This window comes from Harpia harpyja, chromosome Z (genome assembly GCF_026419915.1).
Source record: "Harpia harpyja isolate bHarHar1 chromosome Z, bHarHar1 primary haplotype, whole genome shotgun sequence".
In the NCBI taxonomy this organism is placed as follows: Eukaryota; Metazoa; Chordata; class Aves; order Accipitriformes; family Accipitridae; genus Harpia; species Harpia harpyja.
The window spans coordinates 60,934,903-60,957,064 of record NC_068969.1 but is presented as its reverse complement, the minus strand read 5'-3'; the positions used below and the strand labels follow the sequence as shown (position 1 = coordinate 60,957,064).

Here is a 22,162-nt window from a genome sequence, read left to right as displayed (position 1 = left end):
CAAACCTGAAGGAAGACTCCATGCCTGTGCATGCACATGTGTGTGTGTAAAGATAGACAATCAATTATTTGATGTGGATAAAGCTATTGAATTTTTTTTTAATATATTAATTCTCCTGTATGTGCAGAAATTCCTATTCGGTCTCAGATTTGAGAAGCGGGGTTTACAATCATAGTGCTTCTGCATTGTCTTCTACAGACCTCTGGAGACTTTGCAGTGCACCAGAATGGAGGAGGAAGATTCACACTTCAGTAGACAGTCTTTGATAACATTTTCTGATGTTTTACCACAGCTTAATATCAGCAGAGACCTGACATACATTCGAATTGCCAGGTACTGAAGAATGGAGAAATGATAGGAGAGAAAAAATTACTATGTGTCCTTCCGTATTTCTAACTAAACAGTAGTGCTTTCACAGTGTCAGATCACCTTGGAAATTCATTTTCTTACTACAGCTTCACTTAACTGATGTGCTACACACACCTTGTATGTAAAAATGGTGGCTTTTACTTACACCGATCAATTTTGCCACTGTCCCCATTCCTGCTCCTCTTGTGTGTTCCCCAATACAGTACTGGATGTATTAGGGACAAGTTTAAGAAGTATCACTCTGATTACAGAAGAGGGATGCTTGTTTAAGCCACCAGCATGAGCTGTTCACGTACCTGACCTTGTCAAGTTCAGAAGAAATGTGCAGGTTTCACATAAACACACACACACTCACATGTGAAATCCTGTTAAATTAGGACCAGAGAGGGAGAATACCTGAGGCAGTTCAAAGAGCAAGGTGGTAAGCTGCAGATCCCAAGTTACTAACTTAACAGCAGATAGAGACCTGAGAGCAAGACTACAAGGAAATCAGTCAAAATAAGGTTAAGGAACGGAAGGGGAAATAAGAAAAAGAAACTAAGGAAAATGGCTGTATTTGAACCTACAGGAGAGGGGAAGATTGGGTCTTTTTTTCCAGTCAAAATGTGAAACATAAGAAGTGAAAGAAACAGGAGAAAAGGAGCTAGAGAAGCAGATGTACTGGGTACTAACATGAGCAGTGTTTCATTAAGTGCTGGCAGAGGACATAGAGACTGTTGGAAGGTGGTGTGCTCCTCCCTCATGGGACGCACCAACTTTTTGTCTCATCTGCTTTTTAACTGTTGCCCTAGTAAAGCAAAGCCTTGAGAGATGCCAGAGAGATTAACAACATGATCTGGGTGCTTTAAGTGTTGGTTCCAAACAGCTTCCCCAAAATGTGTTGCTACTGGTTTAGTGCAATCAGTGGTAGGCCTGGTGAAGACAAGGCTTTGTTGGCTTTCCATCTGCTGATTTCTCAGCAGGTTTGGGGCAATGCCTCTTGTGAGGGCTGGGCACAGCGCTTTAAATTCCTTCTTCTTCCTCAAGACACACAGACGTAAGTTTGCTTGAGTGGCTCTTCACAACAGTGGCAGTAGCAATGTGCTGCTCCTGCAGAGAAAGATGCAGCTTCATTTCCCAGGTGGATGAGTTGCACTGTGCTCTAAAACGCTTGCTGGCTCTGATGAAACAACAACCTTCTGAGTGGCATGAATCGCACTTTGCTGCACAACCCTTCCCAACACTCTGACATGAACATTTAATGTTCTAAAGGCTATTTAAGTTAGTCAGTGCACCTTGGCATAAATTGGGGAGCACACAAACTTCCCCCAAATTCTCATGAAATGACCAAGTCTCACAGGGCATAAATCTGTTACGCACAATGGAAGAAGTTACACCCAAAAACTTGTAAAATGGCCACAGAAATGCACCACAGCGATTTTGAGTATATTATGCTACAATATACTTGTAGACTCATAGACAACTACTCAGTCAGATCTAAAGTCTTGTGCAGCACTCAGATTTTTTTCCTAGATATTCAATGCCTGCAGTTAAGTGCAGTAATAATGAACTTGAAAGCACGCTGCTGCAAGAACTTGCGAAATGGTGATGTAACTCAGTAAATGCCCAGAGATGGGTCCTGGGGAGTGTGAACCACATGCCAGCTAGTGTAATTACCTCTATGGAGAAATCCTTTTGTCTGAACAGAGAACTTATCATGTTATGTGGGAATTTGAAGGTATGAACCATGGAGAAACATGCAGTGTTTGGGGAATTTCCATCTTATTCCTGAAAGGGAAAGTGCTGTAGTATTTCCCCAGGAAATAAAAAGAAGACAGACTTTTCTCAGTTGCTGTCTGGTGATTTATAAACACTGCCTACATTAGGGTGCTTTATGTTTGTTAGTGGAGTTAACTTTTCTCATTTTCTGCTTGGAGAGTCTTACTTACTAGCTCAAGGTTTAAAGGAAAGCAGAAGATGCCCATAAAAAGTAACAAATACAGCTTTTCTGGAGATACAAATAACGTAACTTCAAGGCACGTTACCTAAAGACATCTTAGAGCTTGAAGCACACATACAAAGGCCTGCAGTAAAAGCCAGAAGTTTCCTTTTGCCCTTTCCTACTGATTTAAAGCCTTGCACGTTCTCTCTGAATTTCACTGCACTGTCCATAGTCAGCTGCAGTTAATTACTGAATACTAATGTTTATGGGCCTTGAAAGCCATGCTTCTGAAAAGAAACTGAACCGTATCTACAAAAATGCAATTTCTTTTTAACATAATGACTTTGCATCTTCTTAGGAAATGTTAGAAGCAGTCTGAGCAGAAGCATGAAGTGGTAAGAGGGACCAGAAAAAGCACTTACTATGTGGCCTAAATGTAGCTCAGGGATGTATTACCTAATCTGCCACGTAAACAGTGTGAGCCCACAGGACATGGGCTCCTTGACTACTTCTCTGTACTTGGAGGCCCTAGGAAACACTTGAAGGGATATAAAGATATACAAAGCTTTTATCCCGAACTCACTCACAGATGCCTTTCACATCAAGGCAGCTTCAACTAGTGACAGCTGTTGCAAAACCCAGTATGAACAGCTGACCAGTAAAAACTGGCAGTAGAAGCACAAACTGCCCAACCTAAGTGGGAAAACACTCTTAAAAGCAAGGTACAATGCATTTAGCCCATCTTTAAACAAAACAGATCTTACTTTGAGTTGAAGGAAATGGCCCAGCAGGAAAACTGCTCTGGACCCCAGTTACATGGTACTTGTAGAGTCACATCAACATATGCACAGCTATGGGATAATGCCTGTATACAGGTGAGATGCCACACTGGCATCCAGCTGTTGCAGTGCAGCTTTGTCTGATAACAGACCATAATGAGCTAAGGCCCAGGATGGTGACTGCCAGACAGGCAGTCTGTGGCTGGTGGGGCAGTGTACTTGTCAGATCAGGGAAACCGTGCCACTTGCAGGTAAAGCTAAGAAGCTGTTCTGTATGCTGCTAAAAAAAAAGGTGCCACATCTTTCTAGCAAAGAGGTGGGTCATAGAGAAATCGCTTGGGTAGAGAAGGGAAGCAGTTTTGTTTGGGGGAATGGAATTTTGAGTTTTGAGGCTATCCTCCTGGATCAATGAGCGTAGCGAGACCACTATCAACTCTGCCTCACTTTGCAGAATGTCTTTTAATTTTTCAGAAAATGAAAGCCTTTTAAAAACTTATTTCTCCTCTTTGATCTGCCATGACCCACCTGCTACAGCCTGTTTCCTTTCCAATGGAAAGGAAAGGTTAAAAGATTACTACTGTTCAGTATTATTAAAAAGGCAGGGGAGAGAAAGGGGAAGATTCTGCTTTGCAAACACCTGCAACAGTCAGTGACTTGTTTCCTTCCTCACCTGCCACGCACCCTTTGTTGCAACCTTACGTAAAACCTCCCTGCCACCGCAGCTCAGGCTTCAGACCTGTGCTTTAGAGGAAGCAGCTCAAAGCACTGCTGGTTTCTGGAGCAAACATCAGCTCCCAGCACAGGCTGCACAAGCAAGCGGCCGCAGCACAGTTTACCCTCGGGAAGCTGAGGCCCTGACACCTCGACACTTTTCTCTTCCTTCAGCATCGCCGCTCCGAGGCGGGACGGCCGCAGAAGGCCGCACGGCAGGGCAGCTCGCCAGGGCCTCGCGTCCCGGGGCCCTTCGAGCGCCGGGCTCCAGCACACTGCCAGCCGCTGGCCCAACGCAGCCTGCTGATGCCATCCCTTAACGCTACGGCCTTTCACCCCCCGCTGCAGCGGCTCCCCCACCGCCGGGGGACGCGGGGCTGGGGCTAGCGCTGGGGCTCCGGCCGGGCGCGGTAGAACGGAGGCTGCTGGGAAGCCTAGCACCGCCCCCCCCCGCTGGCTTCCCATTGGTGGGAGTGCGGTGTTCTACTTCCGGCGCTGCGTCACCCCTCCAGTGGAGGCGTTGGCTGGACGCTAGCCAATAGTAGGGCTCGGCGGCCAGGTGCGGTGGTCGCTGGTTGGTCGGCGGAGGGGGCAGGGGCGGGGAGAGCGGGAAGGGGCGGGGCGGAGCGGAGAGCCGCCGGTGTCGTCCCGGAGGAGGTGGGGGCGCGGAGGCCGGTGGAGGTTGGCGCCGCCGGGGGAGGATGCGGCTGCGCTCGGGTGTCTTCGCCTCCTCCTGCCTCCTGGTGGAGGCCCTGGGGGTCGCGCTGTTCCTCCGCGGCTTCTTCCCGGTGCCCGTCAGGTCCGTGCCCCGCAGAGAGGCCCGCGGGGACCCTCCCGCCGAACCGGCCCCGCCCGGCCCAGGTAACCGAAGCCCCACCCCCCCCCGCCCGCCGATCGCCGAGGCAGCCCTCCTCCCCCGCCGCCCAGCACGGGCGGCTCCTGCTCACCAGGGCCACCGCGCCCGCAGCCCCGGGCAACGGTTGCCGCCGTGACCCCCGCTCCCGGCGGGCCGACGGACGGGGCCGGGCAGCCCTGGCGGGGCCAGGTGTCTTGCCGCTCACCGCTGCGTCTGCCGCCCTCGGTTCGTGTTGAGCCTCCCGGATTGGGAGGTCGCGGAGGCAGGGGCAGCTGGCGCCAGCCCTGTGCCGTGGGGCCCCCCGGTGCCGCGGGACGGCTTTCTGTAGGGCCGCCGTGTTTCCAGACCCGCTGCCGAAATAGCTTAGAACTTAACCGACTTCGCATGTGGTCCTCGACGGCCGCCAGCAGTATCTGCTCGCAGGTGCAAAACAGCCTCCGAGCGTCGGCTGTCACGTTTTTGGAGGGGTGCGCTTTTCTGTGGTTTTATTCCCCTTTCCCTATCTCTGATGCAGCCGCCATACCCGTGCTTTTTAACGGTAAGCTGTTTGTATTAAATAATGACGTTTCAGTTGTAACACTTCACGTGCTCTGTCAACTTACTGGCCGTGTTGTGCTTGGGGATCATTGTTTCTGTGGTGCTCACTGCGGTGTGTGAGTGGCTTAATAGCACTTTAGGGAGACTTTAACACTTCAGTAGTGAGGAAAGCAACTGTCGTAATACGGGTTTGCTTCACAGTCCAGTCGGATTGCAAAATGCACAGTATTACTGTCCATTACCGTTTCTCTGAAATTATGGTCTCCACAGGTCCTGCTGTATTCCTTAGATGAATTTGTGAAACCAAAGTTTGCAAGCATCTTTTAATGAAGAGCCGGTAGAGGATGTGCTGATACATACCTGTCTTATATGTCCAGTCACAAGTTGCATTAAAATAAGGTGAAGAAGAGGAATGTGTACTTGAAGGAGCGTTCTTCACCAGTGTTTGGAACTCGTGGGGTGAAACTTCAGGTTCAGTGGACAGCTGAATTAAGTGGTATTTTGCTCATACAAAGCTCTTGCTGTAACTGCCAAACTGGGTCTTTAGCCACTTGTTAATTCTTCTAAAGTGTATGACATTATGTATGTTGGGACAGGCTTACTTAAACTGTGAGAAACAGTAGAGGGAAGAGAAGGTTGTGTAACTCAGAGCGTGGTGTGGCGATATCAGTTAAGCAGGAACACTGAACGAATCTAATCTGGTAACAGACCCGAGTGGATGCTGCCAAATGACAGGTTGCTTTTTAGCTGGCGATTACCAAGACTGTTAAGAGATGTTTGATAGGCCGCTGTGAGTGAAATGTCACATTCACATGTGATTAGTAGCAGGAGACTAACATGGAAGGACACTATTTGGGTGGGAGGGAAGTGTCAGACAACTGGGTTTTGAAAAGACTGATTTGAGTTGAAAAGTATAAATGTCTACCACAGGGCTCTACAAACAGTTTAAATTTAGGCATGTCAGTAGTAATCCTAGGCATAGGTAGGCAAAAATGGAGTGGCAGTAGAAGAATACTTCCTTTCTGTAGTTCTTGCAATACAATTTGCATGCAGAGTGATCTCTTGGTTGGGATGATAAGCTCTAAAGGCAGGGGATTGCTTACTAAACCATGATACAGAAGGCTTTTGACCTACTTCAGATCTGTTCAGAAAAGTATTTCTTCAGTGCTTCTGTATTTCCTGAATGTTTCACTTTGTAAGCCCTGACTGCCATTGACTCCATGCTGTTTTGCCTGTGGGATGACTGATAAAATGGTGTAGTTGCTTGTATAACAGTGAATCCTTGCAGCACATCGTTGTGGTAAATTTTTGGTAGAACCTGTGGTTTTTTTCACTGCTTACAGAAGTTCAGCTTCAGTTAAAATAACTGTTTTCTTAATAAACATAGCAGGGATAAATAAGCATGCTGCATGCCAACAGTTGCACAATGTGTTGCTTTAGCCATCTTATAGTATTTTCGGATGGCTTGTAATCGACTCCTAATTCCTTTGCACTTCTCAATACTTTGACTTACTGATGAATAACACTGTAGCAGGGAGTTGTGAGTAGGGTGTATGTGTTTGTGATCTGAACATTTTTGGTGTCCAGCAGGTTTTGTTTCCCTAAGCAAGCTATGAGAAAGATTTAACTAACAGTACAGTACATCCAGTTGCGCCTGCTTGTTTTCCATTGAGAGCCAAAGCATGCCTGCTTCAAGTCCTGGAAAAACAACATTATCATTTTAATCAGTGTTGCTGGCAGTTAGCAACACTTTTTTATTGTTGAGACTTCCTTCTTCCCCCTGCTGTGCCCCCTCCCCAATTTCCTTATCTGGAAAAATCACTAGCAGTAAGGAGTCTGTGAATGTCAATTTATTGATGCTTATCTACATACCCCAAAATACAGTTTCTGAGGCTGTTTTTTGAGGTTCTCTTGTTAGACACAACATTGTGACCTTTCCAAATTGTCAACCACTTATTCAGAAGCACATTTGACTCTGAATGAGAGTAAAAACCCTGACTTTATGTGCATTTCATTCACATTTTGTTTTTCTTCCTAGATGTTGTATTGGATTTTTTGTTGTTGTTGTGTCATTCCTGTGCTGGATGGCCTGAATACTCAGCTTCCTCTGATTATTCCTCATGTTTGCTATTGTTTGCAACTTCTTGCTTCTGAATGTAAAGTTAATAAAGAAGTTGGAAGCACTAATTTCTGTGGTAAAGTTGTCCTTTAACTTCTGTGTAGCCCTTGTTAAAATTCATTGGTGACTTTTATATACCCTTTTTTTGTTGTTTAGGAATGGTTTCTAACTGGACCAAAATTCCACCACCACTTTTCAAAAAAGTTGTTATTGTGCTGATAGATGCTTTGAGAGATGACTTTGTGTTTGGATCCAAAGGTAAACAGTTCATGCCGTATACCACACAAGTTGTTGAAAAAGGGACATCCTACAGTTTCATCGCTGAAGCAAAGCCACCCACTGTGACTATGCCTCGAATTAAGGTAAGTGGGGTTTTTTCCACTTAGGGTTGTTTCATTTGAGAAAGTTTTGAAGGCTGGGTTGTTACATATGTTCGGAGTTGACATAAAAGGCAGGTTTGCTGCGTTACTGCAATTTGTGGCTGGAACTTGGTTTGCTGTAGTAGCGCCTGTGATAGAGTCCTGATTTGCCATGGCCCAGAGGTGCTTCCTGCAGGAAAGGTCAGGTCAGGGATCGAAGGAAAGTAGAGAGGCTGAGTAAGAGGAAGAGGTGGCAGCTTCCACTTATGTTCCCTTGCCTTGTTTCATTCCTTCATTTGGTAGCTCTGTGGTGGGAAGGTCTGTGAGAATCAGTTAAGCGCAGTTGAGGCCCTAGTGCAAGCTTAAATGTTTGACATAATTTTTTATTTGTAATCACAGGAAGGCAGTAGCCTCTCAGTCATCAAATTTTCCAGTTGTCTTCTATCTAAGAACACTTTTGGTGGTATTTCTCTGTGTTCTTGTAACTTCTGGTAGGAAATCCAGTTTAGTGTAAATTTGTTTTGTCATAGGGATGTTTTTGCAGAGCTTAAAAAGAAAATTGTGCCAAGTTCTGGGTAACTAAAAAATGAATTGTCGCTGTGTCATCAAAATACTTGATCAACCAGGCTTCTCAGTGGTGGATCTGAGTGACATTTCTTGCATTAAAGAAGCTGAGGGAGTGAGCTTTGGTAGGTCAGCTAGAAGGCCAGTGAGAGAGTGAGGGGGAGACAGCCTGGTAACTCTTGATAGGTGGACTTCATTGCATTTTCCAGAAGATTCTTAGTTACTGTTTTGAGTGTGCTACCATTGTTATTGTTGTGTTAAGTCAGTTTACTTAGGCCTTCTAAACCACCTTTTTGGTGATTTAATGACCAGTAAATGAAGCGAATTTCAGCTGGCATACAAAGTCATTTTGCTGTCCACTAGTTAAGAAAATATTATTTTTACCTTTCCTTAAAGCAGTTATTATCTCAGACATCAGCTAGCACTGTGTTGTAGCAGGTGATGTGATGTGACGTGGCAGCTCATGTGTTCTTTTACTTTATTATGTTTCTTTATTGAAAGTATAATTTATCTGCCCTCTGCTTCATTGCTTCCTCTTACAGTAATACTGTCTTCTAAGTATTGTAAACTTTTTCTGTTAGTATGTCTCTTTTCTTGTTTTATGTAGGCTTTGATGACAGGTAGTATACCTGGTTTCATTGATGTTATTGTGAACCTCAATTCTCCAGCTCTGTTGGATGACAACCTGATATGGCAGGCAAAAACAGCTGGGAAAAGGATAATCTTCTATGGTGATGATACTTGGGTTAAACTGTTTCCAAAGCATTTCGTGGAATATGATGGAACAACATCCTTTTTTGTGTCAGACTTTACAGAGGTGAGAGGCTTTGATAATCCCAAGTTAAATTATGTGAGTACAGACACAAAGTGGTAACTTCTAAGATCGAATGAGTAAAACTATTCTTGTTCTGAAATACGAACCTGGCAATTAAATAGAAATGGGATTTATATCTGTTTTCAGTATTGACAATATGGAGCTATGCATTTCAGTCCCTCATGCATGTGCTGTGGGAAGTGTTTGGATGATACTGTAACAAATAGTATGTTACTGTATAACTTTATCCTAAACATATGATATTCTCACAAAACTTGTTGTGGTAGGAAGTTAGACCACTTGCTTTGCTTAAAAATTCCACTATACATGTTTCCAGTTTGCTATCACATTTATATTAGTATGTGCCATCTTTAAAAGGCCCATTAATATATAATCTTGGTCTCTTAGAGGCATACTTTCTATAGTATTGTATCACTTTTGTAGTTGCAATACGAGTAGCGTTTCAGTATGTTACCAAAGAAGGAGCATAGAAAGTAATGAAACTAATTGTGAAAAATCTTATTCTGGGCACACTCTGGGCAAAAGAGTAAATGGCTAGGCAATATTAGTTCATATTTTTAACCTTTGTAATTTGTAAATCCTCAGGTGATTGGCCTGCTGCTACTGACATATTTTATTATCATGTTTAAGGAAGCTGTATAGGTCTAACATGTGAATTGGAAGACAGTTTTAACTGGTTACTCTAATAAGACTGCCAGAAGCTTCAACATGGAGTGGAAAAGTGCAAACATGCTGCCGGGTCTGCGATTACGTGTCTCTCAAGCTCTTTATGCAGTCTGTGCTTTCTGAATATAGTCCATTAAGCAGAAAGCTTTTTATCATTTTTTAGGTAGTTACATCCACAGTCAACAAAGCAGTGTTGCATGTGAAGTTTTGTAAGGGTTTTTAATATCCAGGGAGAAATACATGCAACCAAAAATAGGTTGTCAACCTTAGCAGGGGAACATGTGAGTCAGGCCCCAAATAGCACTTTTCAAATAATTTTTCTTTCTTGCTATGTCGTCAGTTCTTTTTCTCACAGCAAGTACAATCTTTTTGCGTTTGCACAGTAGCAAAAATTGAGTTGAAAGAGCAGGAGTGGGTTTTTTCCCCTGTGCTTCCAAGCACCAAAGAGAGGCTTTGTTCCTGTACCTGCTTCTTGTGAAGTGGTAAGTCAGGAGCATGAAGGACAAAAGTGACTGAAAATTTCTTGAAACAGTTTTTAAAAGTATCTGTGGAAGCATAGCAACCCAATTTCTCTGTTTGTATGTAACCTGATGCCCCATAACCAGAAAAGAGTGAAATAGGGTGAAGAATCTGTTTTGTAAGGCAGATTTTTTGACTGCCTGGCATTGAAATAATCAATCTGACTTTTTTTTCTTTTTTTTTTTTTTTCCTTGTTAACATTTTGAGTGACTGTAATTCTCATCAGCTTCTACAGAATTTGCATGGGTAGTGTGATCTAATTTTTCTATGCTTTTTACAAGAGGGAGATTATTTTACCTTTTCATTGTTTTCCTTTTATTTCTGAGGTTGATGATAATGTAACCAGGCATTTGGATAGAGTGTTGAAGAGAGAAGACTGGGATCTCCTAATACTGCATTACCTGGGGTTGGACCATATTGGACATATGACTGGGCCAAATAGCCCATTAGTGGGACCAAAACTTCGTGAAATGGATAACATCCTGAAGAAGATTCATATTTCTCTTCTTTCAAAGGTAATATAGCTCCTTCTTGGATCAATGTCTGTTAGTTGTGGACTAACTTTAAAATGCTTGCTTGTTTGTGGGTGGTAGCTTGTTATTCCTAGACCAAAGCGGGTATTCTTCTTTTCTTTTCCTTCCCTGGCCATTCCCCAGTTAACAGTATAGTGTAGCATTTTTAAGGACTTGCTGGCTGAACAGCTGTGGGAAATAACTCCCCCTTGGTGTGCAGGAAGAGGAGAGGAATGCGTGCCAGAATTCTCTTATCGCTCACGAATTAAAATGGTGGTTGGTGTGCTTTCTAGTAATGAATTTCAGCAGAAGGAATAATGGGCATGTATAGCTAATGGCTCTGATTTCTACAGCTGTGAAGGCATACCTAATTCTTAGATATTGAAAAGATTCAAATGGAACTGGTGGTTGTAAACAGCATTTTTCTTATGCTAAATGTAGCACATAAATTACCAGATCTGAATCTGGTTTTAGATATAGAAATATATGATGTCACTTATCTAAATAGTCTGGATGTTGAAATACCAAGTCCTAATTCCAAATGGCCTGAAGCTTTTTTCTTGTTTGTTTTTGGCAACTGTAAGTCAGAATAGCTGCTCATAAAATTTCAATAGTATTTTTAGACAAATGGATACTATTGTATGAAAAGAGACGTTAAATCCTGCTTGTGCAAGTTACAATCTCGTGAACATTGCAGTGGTTTACTGCAGTTTGTTGGTATGTTTTCCTTTTGCCAATTATATGCAAGCCTTTATCTCCATTTTAGACTACAGAAATAATAAAAGCACTTTACTTTTGGATACAACAGGTACTGGTAATAACTAGAGATGACAAAAAGCTTAAATGACAGTATTTTCTGGTGTCTTTGATTTGTAAGCTCAAAATTGTTGGACTGGCTTCACTTATGCTTCTCTTTCTTCAGAAGAAGAAACATCATTTGATATCAGTCATGTCAGATTTCTACCCCAAAAGCACTTGAGAGACTAGAGACTATTAGAAATAGGGTTATATTTCTATATTAAATTTCTATTATATTAATATTTACAATACTAATAATTTAGCATTTATATTAAAAACTCAATGATGCTGAAGGAATGTAGGTGAGGAATACTTCTCTGTTAATGCTGCTGCTCCTGGACTCCTGGTTTTCTTCCACAGTATGATGACCTGTATTTAATCCTTCAGTCAATTTCTTGTGACTCTGTAAATGAGGGGTTTTTTAAAAGCTTTTTTATGGTTTTTGTAACATACTGACAAGTATGTTAGATATGTATGGGTGCCTTAACTGTTAAAAATGAATATTACTGCATAACGCTTAGTTGCAGATATCTCTTGTAATTTGCCCCAGGTGTTGTGAGCCAATTTAAAAAATGAAATTTATTTTGAGAAATATTCATGTGTGAAAGTTATAAAGATAGTGAAGCATTATATATACACACATCTTGTTTGTGCAGTAACTTAAATTTATTTCTGTGACTTGCAGGAAGAAGCTTCTCTGCCAAATTTGCTAGTTGTCTGTGGGGATCATGGGATGTCTGAAACAGGGAGTCATGGTGGTTCTTCAGACGGAGAAGTGCACACACCACTGCTGTTTATCAGCTCCGCTTTTGAAAAGAGAAGTGGTAAGGATCAAAGAGGCTTGACCTTTTTTAGAACACATTGCCATCTCTAATTTATATTAGCTCTAGAATTCTTCCTCAAAAGTGCTCTGGTTTGTTCTACAGATACCTGGCAAGGCCCATTCTGTGTGACCTAAAACTCTGGTTTTAGCCACAGTTTGCATCTGTGTCATGGTGAAACCATGGCTTAAGCTTTGTAACCACTGAGGGAATTGGGTATTTCTCAGGTGATAACCTTTTGCAGCACTGTCCTACTGCAGTGTTGAGAGCTAATGAGATCTGTTGTCAGGATCCTGGGATACTGGTAAATGGATAGGATTAGAAATAGAATCCTATTGGAAGTGAGTTTTAAGTTTTGTCTTTCTTGGCCAGAATATTTCCCTGGCCTCCATTCTTTCCTCTCAGTCAGCCAGGATAGATGAGTGAATGACAATTTCTCATGCTGAGAGTAACAGGAAAGAGGAAGAATTGCTCCTGTCAAAGGGTGAGAGATGACAGCAGTGAAAACATGACTATTGATTGCTAAGCTTTATGAAAGAATATGGAGCATGCGTGTATTTACTGTATTGGCCAGGCAGTTAATTTTAACTCATTCATGTGAATTTATCTGTTTCTGAAACTCATTTTCTACTTGTATGGTATAGCTTAAGGTAAGAGGCAAGAAGGGAATGGTGTGGTAGAGAATCTTTAGCCTACATTTGTAGAGTCTTGCTTGAATAAACTCCTTGAGTGAATTGGTGAAATGTAGTTATACCAGGAGCGAATACTTTCTTCAAAATAACACTTCCCTCTGCCTTTCATTCTGCCTCTTGCTCATTTCCATCTGATTTCCTTGCTTTTAAAGCCTGTTTGCAGAACCTTGCCTTGTTATCTAGCTGGAGGTTCCTGCAGCACAGTGGAAGTACATTTATCTGTCTGTCCTTTATAAAGCTGTTATCCAGCTGCAATAGAAAGCATTGCTTGAGGAGTCATTGAACTCTTTTCAGATACAAAACCAAAACAAAGTCAAGAGCTGACCAAAGCTCTCAGGTAAGTTTTTGCTTTATAAATTTCACTGGTATGTGTTGACAACCAGGCCACATGAGTGTAGACTCTGTAAATGCAATCTCTTGTTTACTGGGATTAGTTTCTGTTAGGTTTAAATTGAACGTGCAGTTTTTACAATACAGTGAAATGTATCTATTCACCTGTCTTCTGGGATTGAGTTTGTGATTTCTAATGATGCCCATGTAAATATCCAGCAGCTTGCTTCTCATTCCTACAGTAATCAGTATTCTAGCGACTGCTCCTTATGATCCTACTGTAAACAAAATGTACTGTGGTTAATTTGGTAGGCCTCAAAATAGTAATCCTGTGGGCTTTTGCATTTAGTATGCTGTCAGAATATTACTTGTGTAGCCTTCTGCAGAGACGTGTCACCCATGATTGGCTAAATGCATTTGCTAGTTTGGCTTTTTTTAACCAGTTAAGAACTTGCCTTTAAAGATGGAATCTGAAAACTGCTGACATAACAGGCACTCATGCAAAGAGGTTTTAGGGATTATAGATGGCATTCTGTACAAGTATGGGATTAATCAGAGCTAGATGAGAAATGAGAGAAGTTCTAATGCTCTTAAAGGGAGCCTTGAGAGTAATAAAGACTGTATATAGAATTCTTTCTGTGCTATATTTAAGTCAAAACACTCAATGGCTGGAGTTACAAAGAGAGTGAAGTAAAGCATAATAGAAGAATGCTGTTATGTAACTAGTAAAGCACACAAAGAAACAATTGGCAAGACAAACAAAAGGTTACTTACTTTAGTGAAATAATTCACATGTGTAGATGTCTGTGGGACTGAAGGCTAATTCTGATAACTGCAGTAAGGTAATGGGATCCTGCACAGAACCCTTTAAAAATCACTCGGTTTGCCTGCATGGAGCCATGGATTTGGGCCTCAGCATTCTTTACCTGACCTCTAATTCTGTTTCCCTAGCAACCTGATATTAATTAAATCTTGAGCTATTATCATTATATCGAGAAGCTTCTAGAATGCTGTCAGCATTATTATAGATTCTCATGCTTTGTTCATGCGTTAAATTAGTCTACTGTAGTGCTTTCTATTCTTTCTACTGTAGAAGTTATCGAACCCTCTTAGAATGTAGGCTGCAACTTCATACTAAGGTGATCTCCTGGACCATCTCTTTCCTTACTTGTACCTGTATAAAATTCATGCTGTGTTTACAGTAGTTGCTAGCATTGAAGAGTGATGCTTGCTGAGAATTGAATAAATTTTGGTTTTACAACAGCAGAGGACAGCAGCTGAAAAAGATCACTCAGCTCTCTGTAGACCACTTGAACTAGCTTGTCTAACACCAATGAAAAAATTTTGAAACTAACAAGATGCCAGCTGTCTCTGGAGAAATAGAATGGGGCTGCTATTGAAATACTGTTTTCCTCTCTCTTTTTTTTTTTCTTCTTTTTCCTTTTTTTTGTTGATTCTAGGTCCGCTAACCCAACCTGGATTTGTGCAGCAAACTGATTTAGCTAGCACGCTGGCAGTAGGTCTTGGTCTACCAATTTCAAGAAACAGTGTTGGGAACCTTATATTGCCAGTTGTGGGAGGCAAGACAATGAGAGAACAACTACGTTTTGTGCACTTGAATGGGTTCCAGCTTAGCAGACTGCTGCAGGAGAATACACCTGCGTATGAAAAAGGTAAATCAGCTAAAAAAAAAAAGTTACATATACAAAAGGAGATTGTTTATAACACAGTTTGGGCTTTTAAGTTCAAGAGTACAGCATGGCACTGCAAATTAGCCATTCAGTTGAGAGCAGTGTTCAGAGAAATGATACTGAGTTCAGTCTTTACTGTAACCTACCTGGCACACTGCCTCTAAATAAAGTTTTTTTAGTGACGATTACTACTCCTAGTAGGCAAAAGAGCATAAATAATGATGAAAGAGTAAGATTAAAGTAAAACTGCCAGTGTAGTTAAATCTCAGTGGTTTCATATCTGCTATTTGTGAGGTATCCTACATAGGGCACTGATTCTGAGCTATTTGGAGGAATAGCACAATGAAGTGAATTTTCTAGTTTAAATAAAAAGATGCTTCAAGTAAACCTGTGAAATAATTTAGGATAAGTTATCTTTTTATTTCATTCTTAAGTATGACTTTATTTGGAGTGAGAACCTAGAGAACTGCAAAGTTGCTTATTAAAAATACACATATGTGTGCATATATATATATGTGTATGTGTGTGTGTATTTGGAGGAAAGAATAAAAAACAAGTGGAAAAAACAAACCAAACCTAGCAAAATGTAGTATTTTGTTAGGAAGCATGATATAAACTGCAATATAAGTAAGCAAGTTAATATGATAATTATGTGAAAAAAATTGAGTCAGAGAATGAAGGAGAAAATTTTACCATGGACTTTAGAAGATGTTGTCTTAAAGTGACTGTGAAGCTTGAAGTTCTTGTCACTTGATTTGTAATCTGTTGAATCATTAAAATAACTGGATGAGAATGCAGAGCTGTGTTACAGCTATGAATAAGTAAAGTGGGTCACAACGTAAAGTTTAGCAAGATGATCACTGTAGGTCAAGAATTAATTATCTTTCAACATCACGGCTTCTAATCATAATTAAACCCTGTCCAGGAGTCTAACAAAACAAATGCCGCTTCTAGCAGCAACATGTCAATAGCAGGACCCATGCTCGATATATTCTGATTTTTTTCTCTGCACATATTTCCTCACTTAACCCATTTGAGTCAAGCGAGGAAGCTTTCCTTGTTGGCGGAGTTCAGGATATGGTTGTGTTACTGAAAATTCCAGCACTGTGTTTTGTGTTACACAAAATTCCAGCTTTGGGTTTCTGAGGGAGCTCATACCTCAGTGTAAGGTAGGCAGCTGTAGGTATCTAGTGATGCTTCCCTCGTGTTCTGAACTTCTGAACATGCATCTGAATGATGAACTAGGATTGTTTCTTTGAAAGGCACTTCACAGTGGAATGAAGAGTCACCCTTGAGAACAAGTTGGATGTTGTTATTAAAATGAGCATCCACTTTGCAATTTGAAACTAATCCTGAACTTGTATTACATGCATGTGTGAATTGAAATAATTTGATTGTTACGGGGAGATTTGTATATTGAAACTGGAGAAGTCACTTTTACATTATCCATTCTTTCCTTATATTTATAATTTTTTTTTTAAATGATTGCTGCCTGTGACTGGAACTAAGTGAAATTGTTGTCAAACAGATGCTTGGGAAGCATAGCCATTTGCATGTGATAACAATGGAGGGAGGGTGAAGCAGAAATTGCTAATGTAATACTATGCAAGTAAACAGTTGCCAGTGCTTTGGGACACTTGTAACTGTGCAAGCTCGCTTTGGATTTTGCCTTAAGTTTAACTTGTCTTGTGAATATCCAATGCAGGAGTGACTTGGAAATGTTACCCACCAGTTACCAAAATGCTTCTTCAACAACCCAGTCTATGACCCTTCTCATTTTTTACTTACTGCATACAAATGTGCCACTGGACAGATATCATTGGAGTTCTCAAAGGAAATTTGGTAACCGTGATCCTTTATTCCTTTCTGCAGGATCTTTAATTCATTCCTTGTTATATATCAACGATAGAAATATGGGTGTGACTAAAACAGTCATCTTTCATAACATGGACAGAATGGGTTTGGTGGGCAGCAGCATGGAAAGAGGTAGATGAGAATGAAATAAAAACGCTAAAAGGAATGAAGAAGTAAACAGGGCAAAAAGCATGAAAAGGGAGCAGAACAGGAGCAGAAGATGTGGAGAGAATTTATTTAGATTTCAAAATATAACTTGAACTCATTTCAATGTTCTGTTTAATGAAATAGTGTTTTGTCAAATCTCAGTTTGATTAAAGCTCATTTTAGGTGATCCTTTATGGATTTCTGAATTTCCTCAGAAGTATGAATATTTAACTCTTATTTCAAATATATTGGAAGAGGAACTTTCTAGGGAATTCATTGTTCAAAGAACTACCATAGAGAAATGAAAGTCTCCATGTGCACTGGCAGCTATCTCGATATACAGGTGTTTGCTGCTGGCTGAATTGTGCTTTCTAGCAGATACCTGCAAGCCTCCTGCATAGCAGGATCAGTGTGCTTTGGAGTCTGTTCAAAGTCTTGGGAGACCAGACTGGACATTCTGAGTTAAACATTGCTTTCTAAAATTCTTGCTTTGAATTCAGCCTGTAGTAGATCACTAAGTGTCTTATACTGATAAGAGACTTACAAATGGTAAGCACAATACTTTCATAAATCTACAAGAATTGTCAATAGAAATACTTCATTCATCTTCATTCACTTGAAATAAAATTTTAAATGTTTCTGGTCTTAATAATGTACTTTTGCTGAAAAGGCTTAACAAAGAACGCATTGGTTTTTTTCCAAGTCTGATACACTGTTGATCTACCAGGAGTAAAAATGAGCTGTAACTTAAGTCTTTGTGACACCAAACTTACTTCAGTCATTGCTTTAACCCTTGTCATCTGAAACTGTGCAGCAAATGTTTTACCCTACTTTTATCTAAAAAGGTAAGGATTGCAAGATGGGAAGATAACGATAGGCTTGCTATATAAAAATTTCCAAATTGGCCTTTTTGCCCTTAAGTTGTCATTAACTTTCAAGTGAAATCGCAGGGAAATAGCAAGGATTATTAATGTGAAGTGAAACTAAACATTTATTTCTTGCAAAAAATACAGATACGTGTGAATGTTCACACAAAGCATGATGTCCAGTGAGATACAAGTTTCTGAAAGTTATGCTCTTGCTTTCCTTGTGTTGTCAACTGAATTTACATTGTGATTGCTTACTATACTCAATGAGCAATATTTTAAATATCATATGGCATATTGGAGTATGGGGTGATGCAACTATAAAATGAAGAGGGAAAACATGTCTTAAGTGCTTTCAGGAACAATGCCATTTTCCACATTTACAATAAAACACAGAAACTGACCTAATTGTTCTATTTTAAATAAATGCTCTTGAAATTAAACTTATATGAATTGAATGGAATGCTCTTCAGGTGCATGTAGGACCCACAATAATAATTTTGGCAGAAATTGTTTTCTTTTTTTTTACCTTTATGCTTGTAGTGAGTGTTTACATTTTTTTCCATGTAAGAACAAAATGATGTTCTTCTGTTTTCACTTGCAGAGTCTGGTTATTGTCACAGCTGAATATATCTTTTGGGGAAGTAAAAAGGCTATCAAGGCTCAGCTTTTTGCGCTGCAGGTTTTTTGTGTAAATGTTTAGTAATAGGAAAGTTGATGATGAAAACCAATGGTAGTTGATGGGAGATTAGTAGAGTACTTTCATGTGTCCTTTGAATCAACTTAAATCATCTCTCCACACCTACCTTTTGGTGTGTATGAACGAGAACAGTTAGTGTCAAGTAAGGATTCTGTGGGATAACTAGTGAGGGGAAATACAGGTAGGAGAAAAGCCACTGCAGCTGTACTTGCAAAGGACTTCTAAAAGGTAGGATTTGGCTGTTTCCTTCTTTCCTGTGTCTCCTGTTGTCCTCACTCAAGCTTTTAAAATAAATTTAGAGAGAATAGAGTAAGGCAGATGTGTTTCTACAGTATAAGAGAAAAAGAAAAGAAACCATAATGTCTCTGTACCTAGATAAAAAGTGTACTCACATTAAAATGTGAACCCACAGAATTTAATGGCTGATCTAAAATTACTTCCTTCAGGGACATAGTCTAGTGCTAGTCTTGTCCTCATCCCCAGTTCTGAAAGCAGACCACAGTCTTCATATGTGTTGTCAGTGTTCACCTGCAGTGCTGTTTACACATGTATTTACCAGAAGACTTAATCAAAACTACATTTCTACAAGAAAATATTGCCTAGGTATGGGCAACGGTTATGTGTCCTGGAGGTTGGTTTTTCCCTGAGTTTTTCTTAATTTATTATTTGTTTGGTTTTGGTTTGTTTTTTGTTTATTTTGCTTCAGGTCAGAATTTTTTAGATGTAGATAGGCCATCATGAAATAACCTTCTGCCGCAAGAGTCTGGCTTCCATAGGTTGGTGGCAGCATCAGGTTTTCTCTCTTTTAATCAAGTTAGACTGCGGGCCATCCTTACACTATAGCAGAGTTACGATGTTTCACTGCTGAGGATTGCTTGCACCAGCTTCGTAGTCCAAATGCCTGAAGCCAAACTGTGCTCTTCAGCTGTTAACTTTTCTATTACTGCTTCAAAATCTTGCATCCTGTGTCTTTAACTTTGTGTTACCAATTGACTCTTGTTAGCTTTGCAGCAAAATTGAGGTCCCCAATACAGTGTGTGTGTCCTTTGGTGTTTCCTCCAGAGATCAGCTATTTGTTCATTTCCCACTTGGCTTGTACAATATGGCCTGGATAATGGGTGGCTCCAGTGGAAAACATGACTTTTTTTCAGGATTTAAAGCATTTTGATAAGTTTGTCCTGGAAACCTTTTGTAAGAGTAAGTGGATGTTTTAATATGTTTGTTACTTTTAGAGGTCGTGACATTTTATCAGGTTAGGGATTAATTGCTTTTATTCTGAGTAACTGGCTCATAATGGTCTTGCTGCAGGAAAATAATTTAGCTTTCTAGGTGTGAAAAAAGTTTCAACCCCCATAGCAATTTTTTTTTTTTATACTATACAAGCAAATATAAAAATATGATCACATCTCTAATTAATCCTCCTTTGTTCAGGGATCCTCTTACCTCTTTTCTTTTCCTTTTTTTTCTTTCCTCCTCCCTAGATCCTGGCTATGAACATTTTAAGATAGCAGAAAAGTCCCATGGTAATTGGATCAAACTGTATTTAGAGGGGAATAATTCAGAAATACTCTTAAACCTTGGCAAAAAGGTCCTGAAACAGTATTTGGAGGCCCTGAAGACTCTGAGTTCTTCACTAAGCAAGCAAGTGGTACAATATGATGTGTATTCGATGATGGTGGGGACTGTGATCATTATGGAGGTACGAAAATACACCTTTCACCTTTCTATGAAAAAACTAAGCGCACAAACATGAAAGTTTCTGGGTTTTGACTACTCTTACTGGTCTTTAGAATTACTGAGTATGAGCTCTTAGAGTTGGCTGACTTTCTGCTTGGATGAGATTAATATTCTTTTTAAAGTGTAACTTGGCCCTTAAAATGATTCAAGAGAACTTTTGATAGAAGCTACTTGTGTTTTGGTGTAACTAGTTACAGTAAATATGCAGATGTGCTCCAACTTAAGTAACTCCCATGTTAGTTAGCCTTCTACTTTTTGAGTAGCATTACTACATTAAAAAAAAAAAGTCTGGCAAGTAAGTTCCTACCTGTTCCTCTTTATCCAACAGTGAGTGTAGCTGCTTGGAACAGGCAATAACTTCTGTGGGCAATTTTCACAATTCCAAGAATTGTTTTTTGTACTGATAGGTGTAGAGCCCTGAAATAAATACTTGCTGTAAGGTGCTGGGTTGCCACTTTGTATCTGATGTAGGAATAAAGATAAGATATCCCATGTCTGGAATTTTAAGTGGTTCTCTGCCATTGATATTTTGGGCAAATCTCAAATGCTGAAAATATCCTCTGTGGTAATGCTTTGAGAACCATGCTGAAGGGATACCATGCCTGGACACTGAACTTTTATGTACAGAAGCTTGCACTGGCCTTTTAGAAGACACAAGTGTCAACTTTTGTAATAGTAAGTGTTGTTCCCTAGGATGGTAATACCTACTACAAGCTTAATTTAGTCCTTGCATGTGTGTGGTGCTGTACAAGACTGTGTAATTGCTGTAGTACTGCTCCCGTTCAGTGCCTGGAATGGATAACAGTACATGAGCAGCTATTTAGTATTTGAGTCTCCTTTGTCCTGGCAGGACTCTATGCCTCGTCTCATATGCACGGCTCTGTGTGTGCAGAGTACATCTGAAATGGCTTTCTGGTAGACTGCTCAGTGGGGTTTATCACTCTGCTGACCACTTCACAGGACTTAGTTCCACAGTGCCTTTGGGAGATGAGATGGTAGGTTCTGTTCCCACTCTACAGATGGCAAATCTGGAGATGGACAAAGCTCAGCACAAACCTGAAGTGCTTGTATTTCTTTTTTGTTCCTTTGTTTTGGGAACCTATGCATTCAAGCTCTTGACAGTTACTTTGGACCTGAAGCATTGCATTTCTTTTTTTTCTTGATGCAGTTGTAGGTGCTTACTGTTTCTACAAAACAGATCTCGGGTATTTTACTCAATGGGCCTTCATCAAAAGAAACGCGCAGCTACTAACCATGAAAATTTTGGTTGAGAAGAGCTTGCTCAGCATCACTGGAAGACTTGGTGCAAAACTGCTGGAGCTTTTTCCTTTCCCCAGTGCAGTACTCAAGAAACTGTCTTGCTTTCCAAAGTCTTTTTGTCTTGATACGTATTTTCCACCTTCGCTGAATAGATAAGGGTAGGGAGTCTCACAGGTGACTTCAAACTACACCATGCTATAAATGCCATTTATCCTATATTTCAGATGAGAATACTTCTGGGACATGAGCTGATAACAGTGCATTTGCTCAAAAAAGCTGAATTTAGATTTGTAGATAACTATAATTCGAGCATTTTCCTATCATGAGTGCTGTCTTGTTTTATTTGTAAGTGCTGTGTTAAAAGGCAATACCTAAGCCAGTTTGATACTGTGAAACCTCATATTTTCATTACCAAGTGAACTGTGTGAAGTTGAATATGAAGAAGAAGGAAGACTAATGCAATGCATTGGATTTTTTTGATCTACTTTACTATACCTCACTGTATTGTGGGAAAAATTT

The 22,162-nt window shown here is 40.5% G+C and overlaps 1 protein-coding gene across 13 annotated transcripts in view; it reads left to right on the top strand.

The window, feature by feature from the left end:
- The first annotated feature begins 4,433 nt into the window (after positions 1-4,433).
- PIGG (phosphatidylinositol glycan anchor biosynthesis class G) overlaps positions 4,434-22,162 on the top strand; it is a 101,803-nt gene continuing 84,074 nt past the window's right edge. For 9 of the 13 annotated variants that reach the window (XR_008233381.1, XM_052776138.1, XM_052776137.1 and 6 more), the window contains exons 1-7: positions 4,434-4,641; positions 7,449-7,654; positions 8,823-9,032; positions 10,562-10,750; positions 12,231-12,369; positions 14,849-15,061; positions 20,128-20,345. Coding sequence is in view for 12 of the 13 variants with exons in the window: in XM_052776138.1 (XP_052632098.1) it covers positions 4,482-4,641; positions 7,449-7,654; positions 8,823-9,032; positions 10,562-10,750; positions 12,231-12,369; positions 14,849-15,061; positions 20,128-20,345 (1,335 nt within the window). In the remaining variant the exon portion in view is untranslated. Of the gene's footprint in view, positions 4,642-4,862; positions 5,175-7,448; positions 7,655-8,822; positions 9,033-10,561; positions 10,751-12,230; positions 12,370-14,848; positions 15,062-20,127; positions 20,346-22,162 lie in introns of those variants that run through there. The other 4 variants (XM_052776146.1, XM_052776148.1, XM_052776147.1 and 1 more) reach the window with 2 other exon arrangements.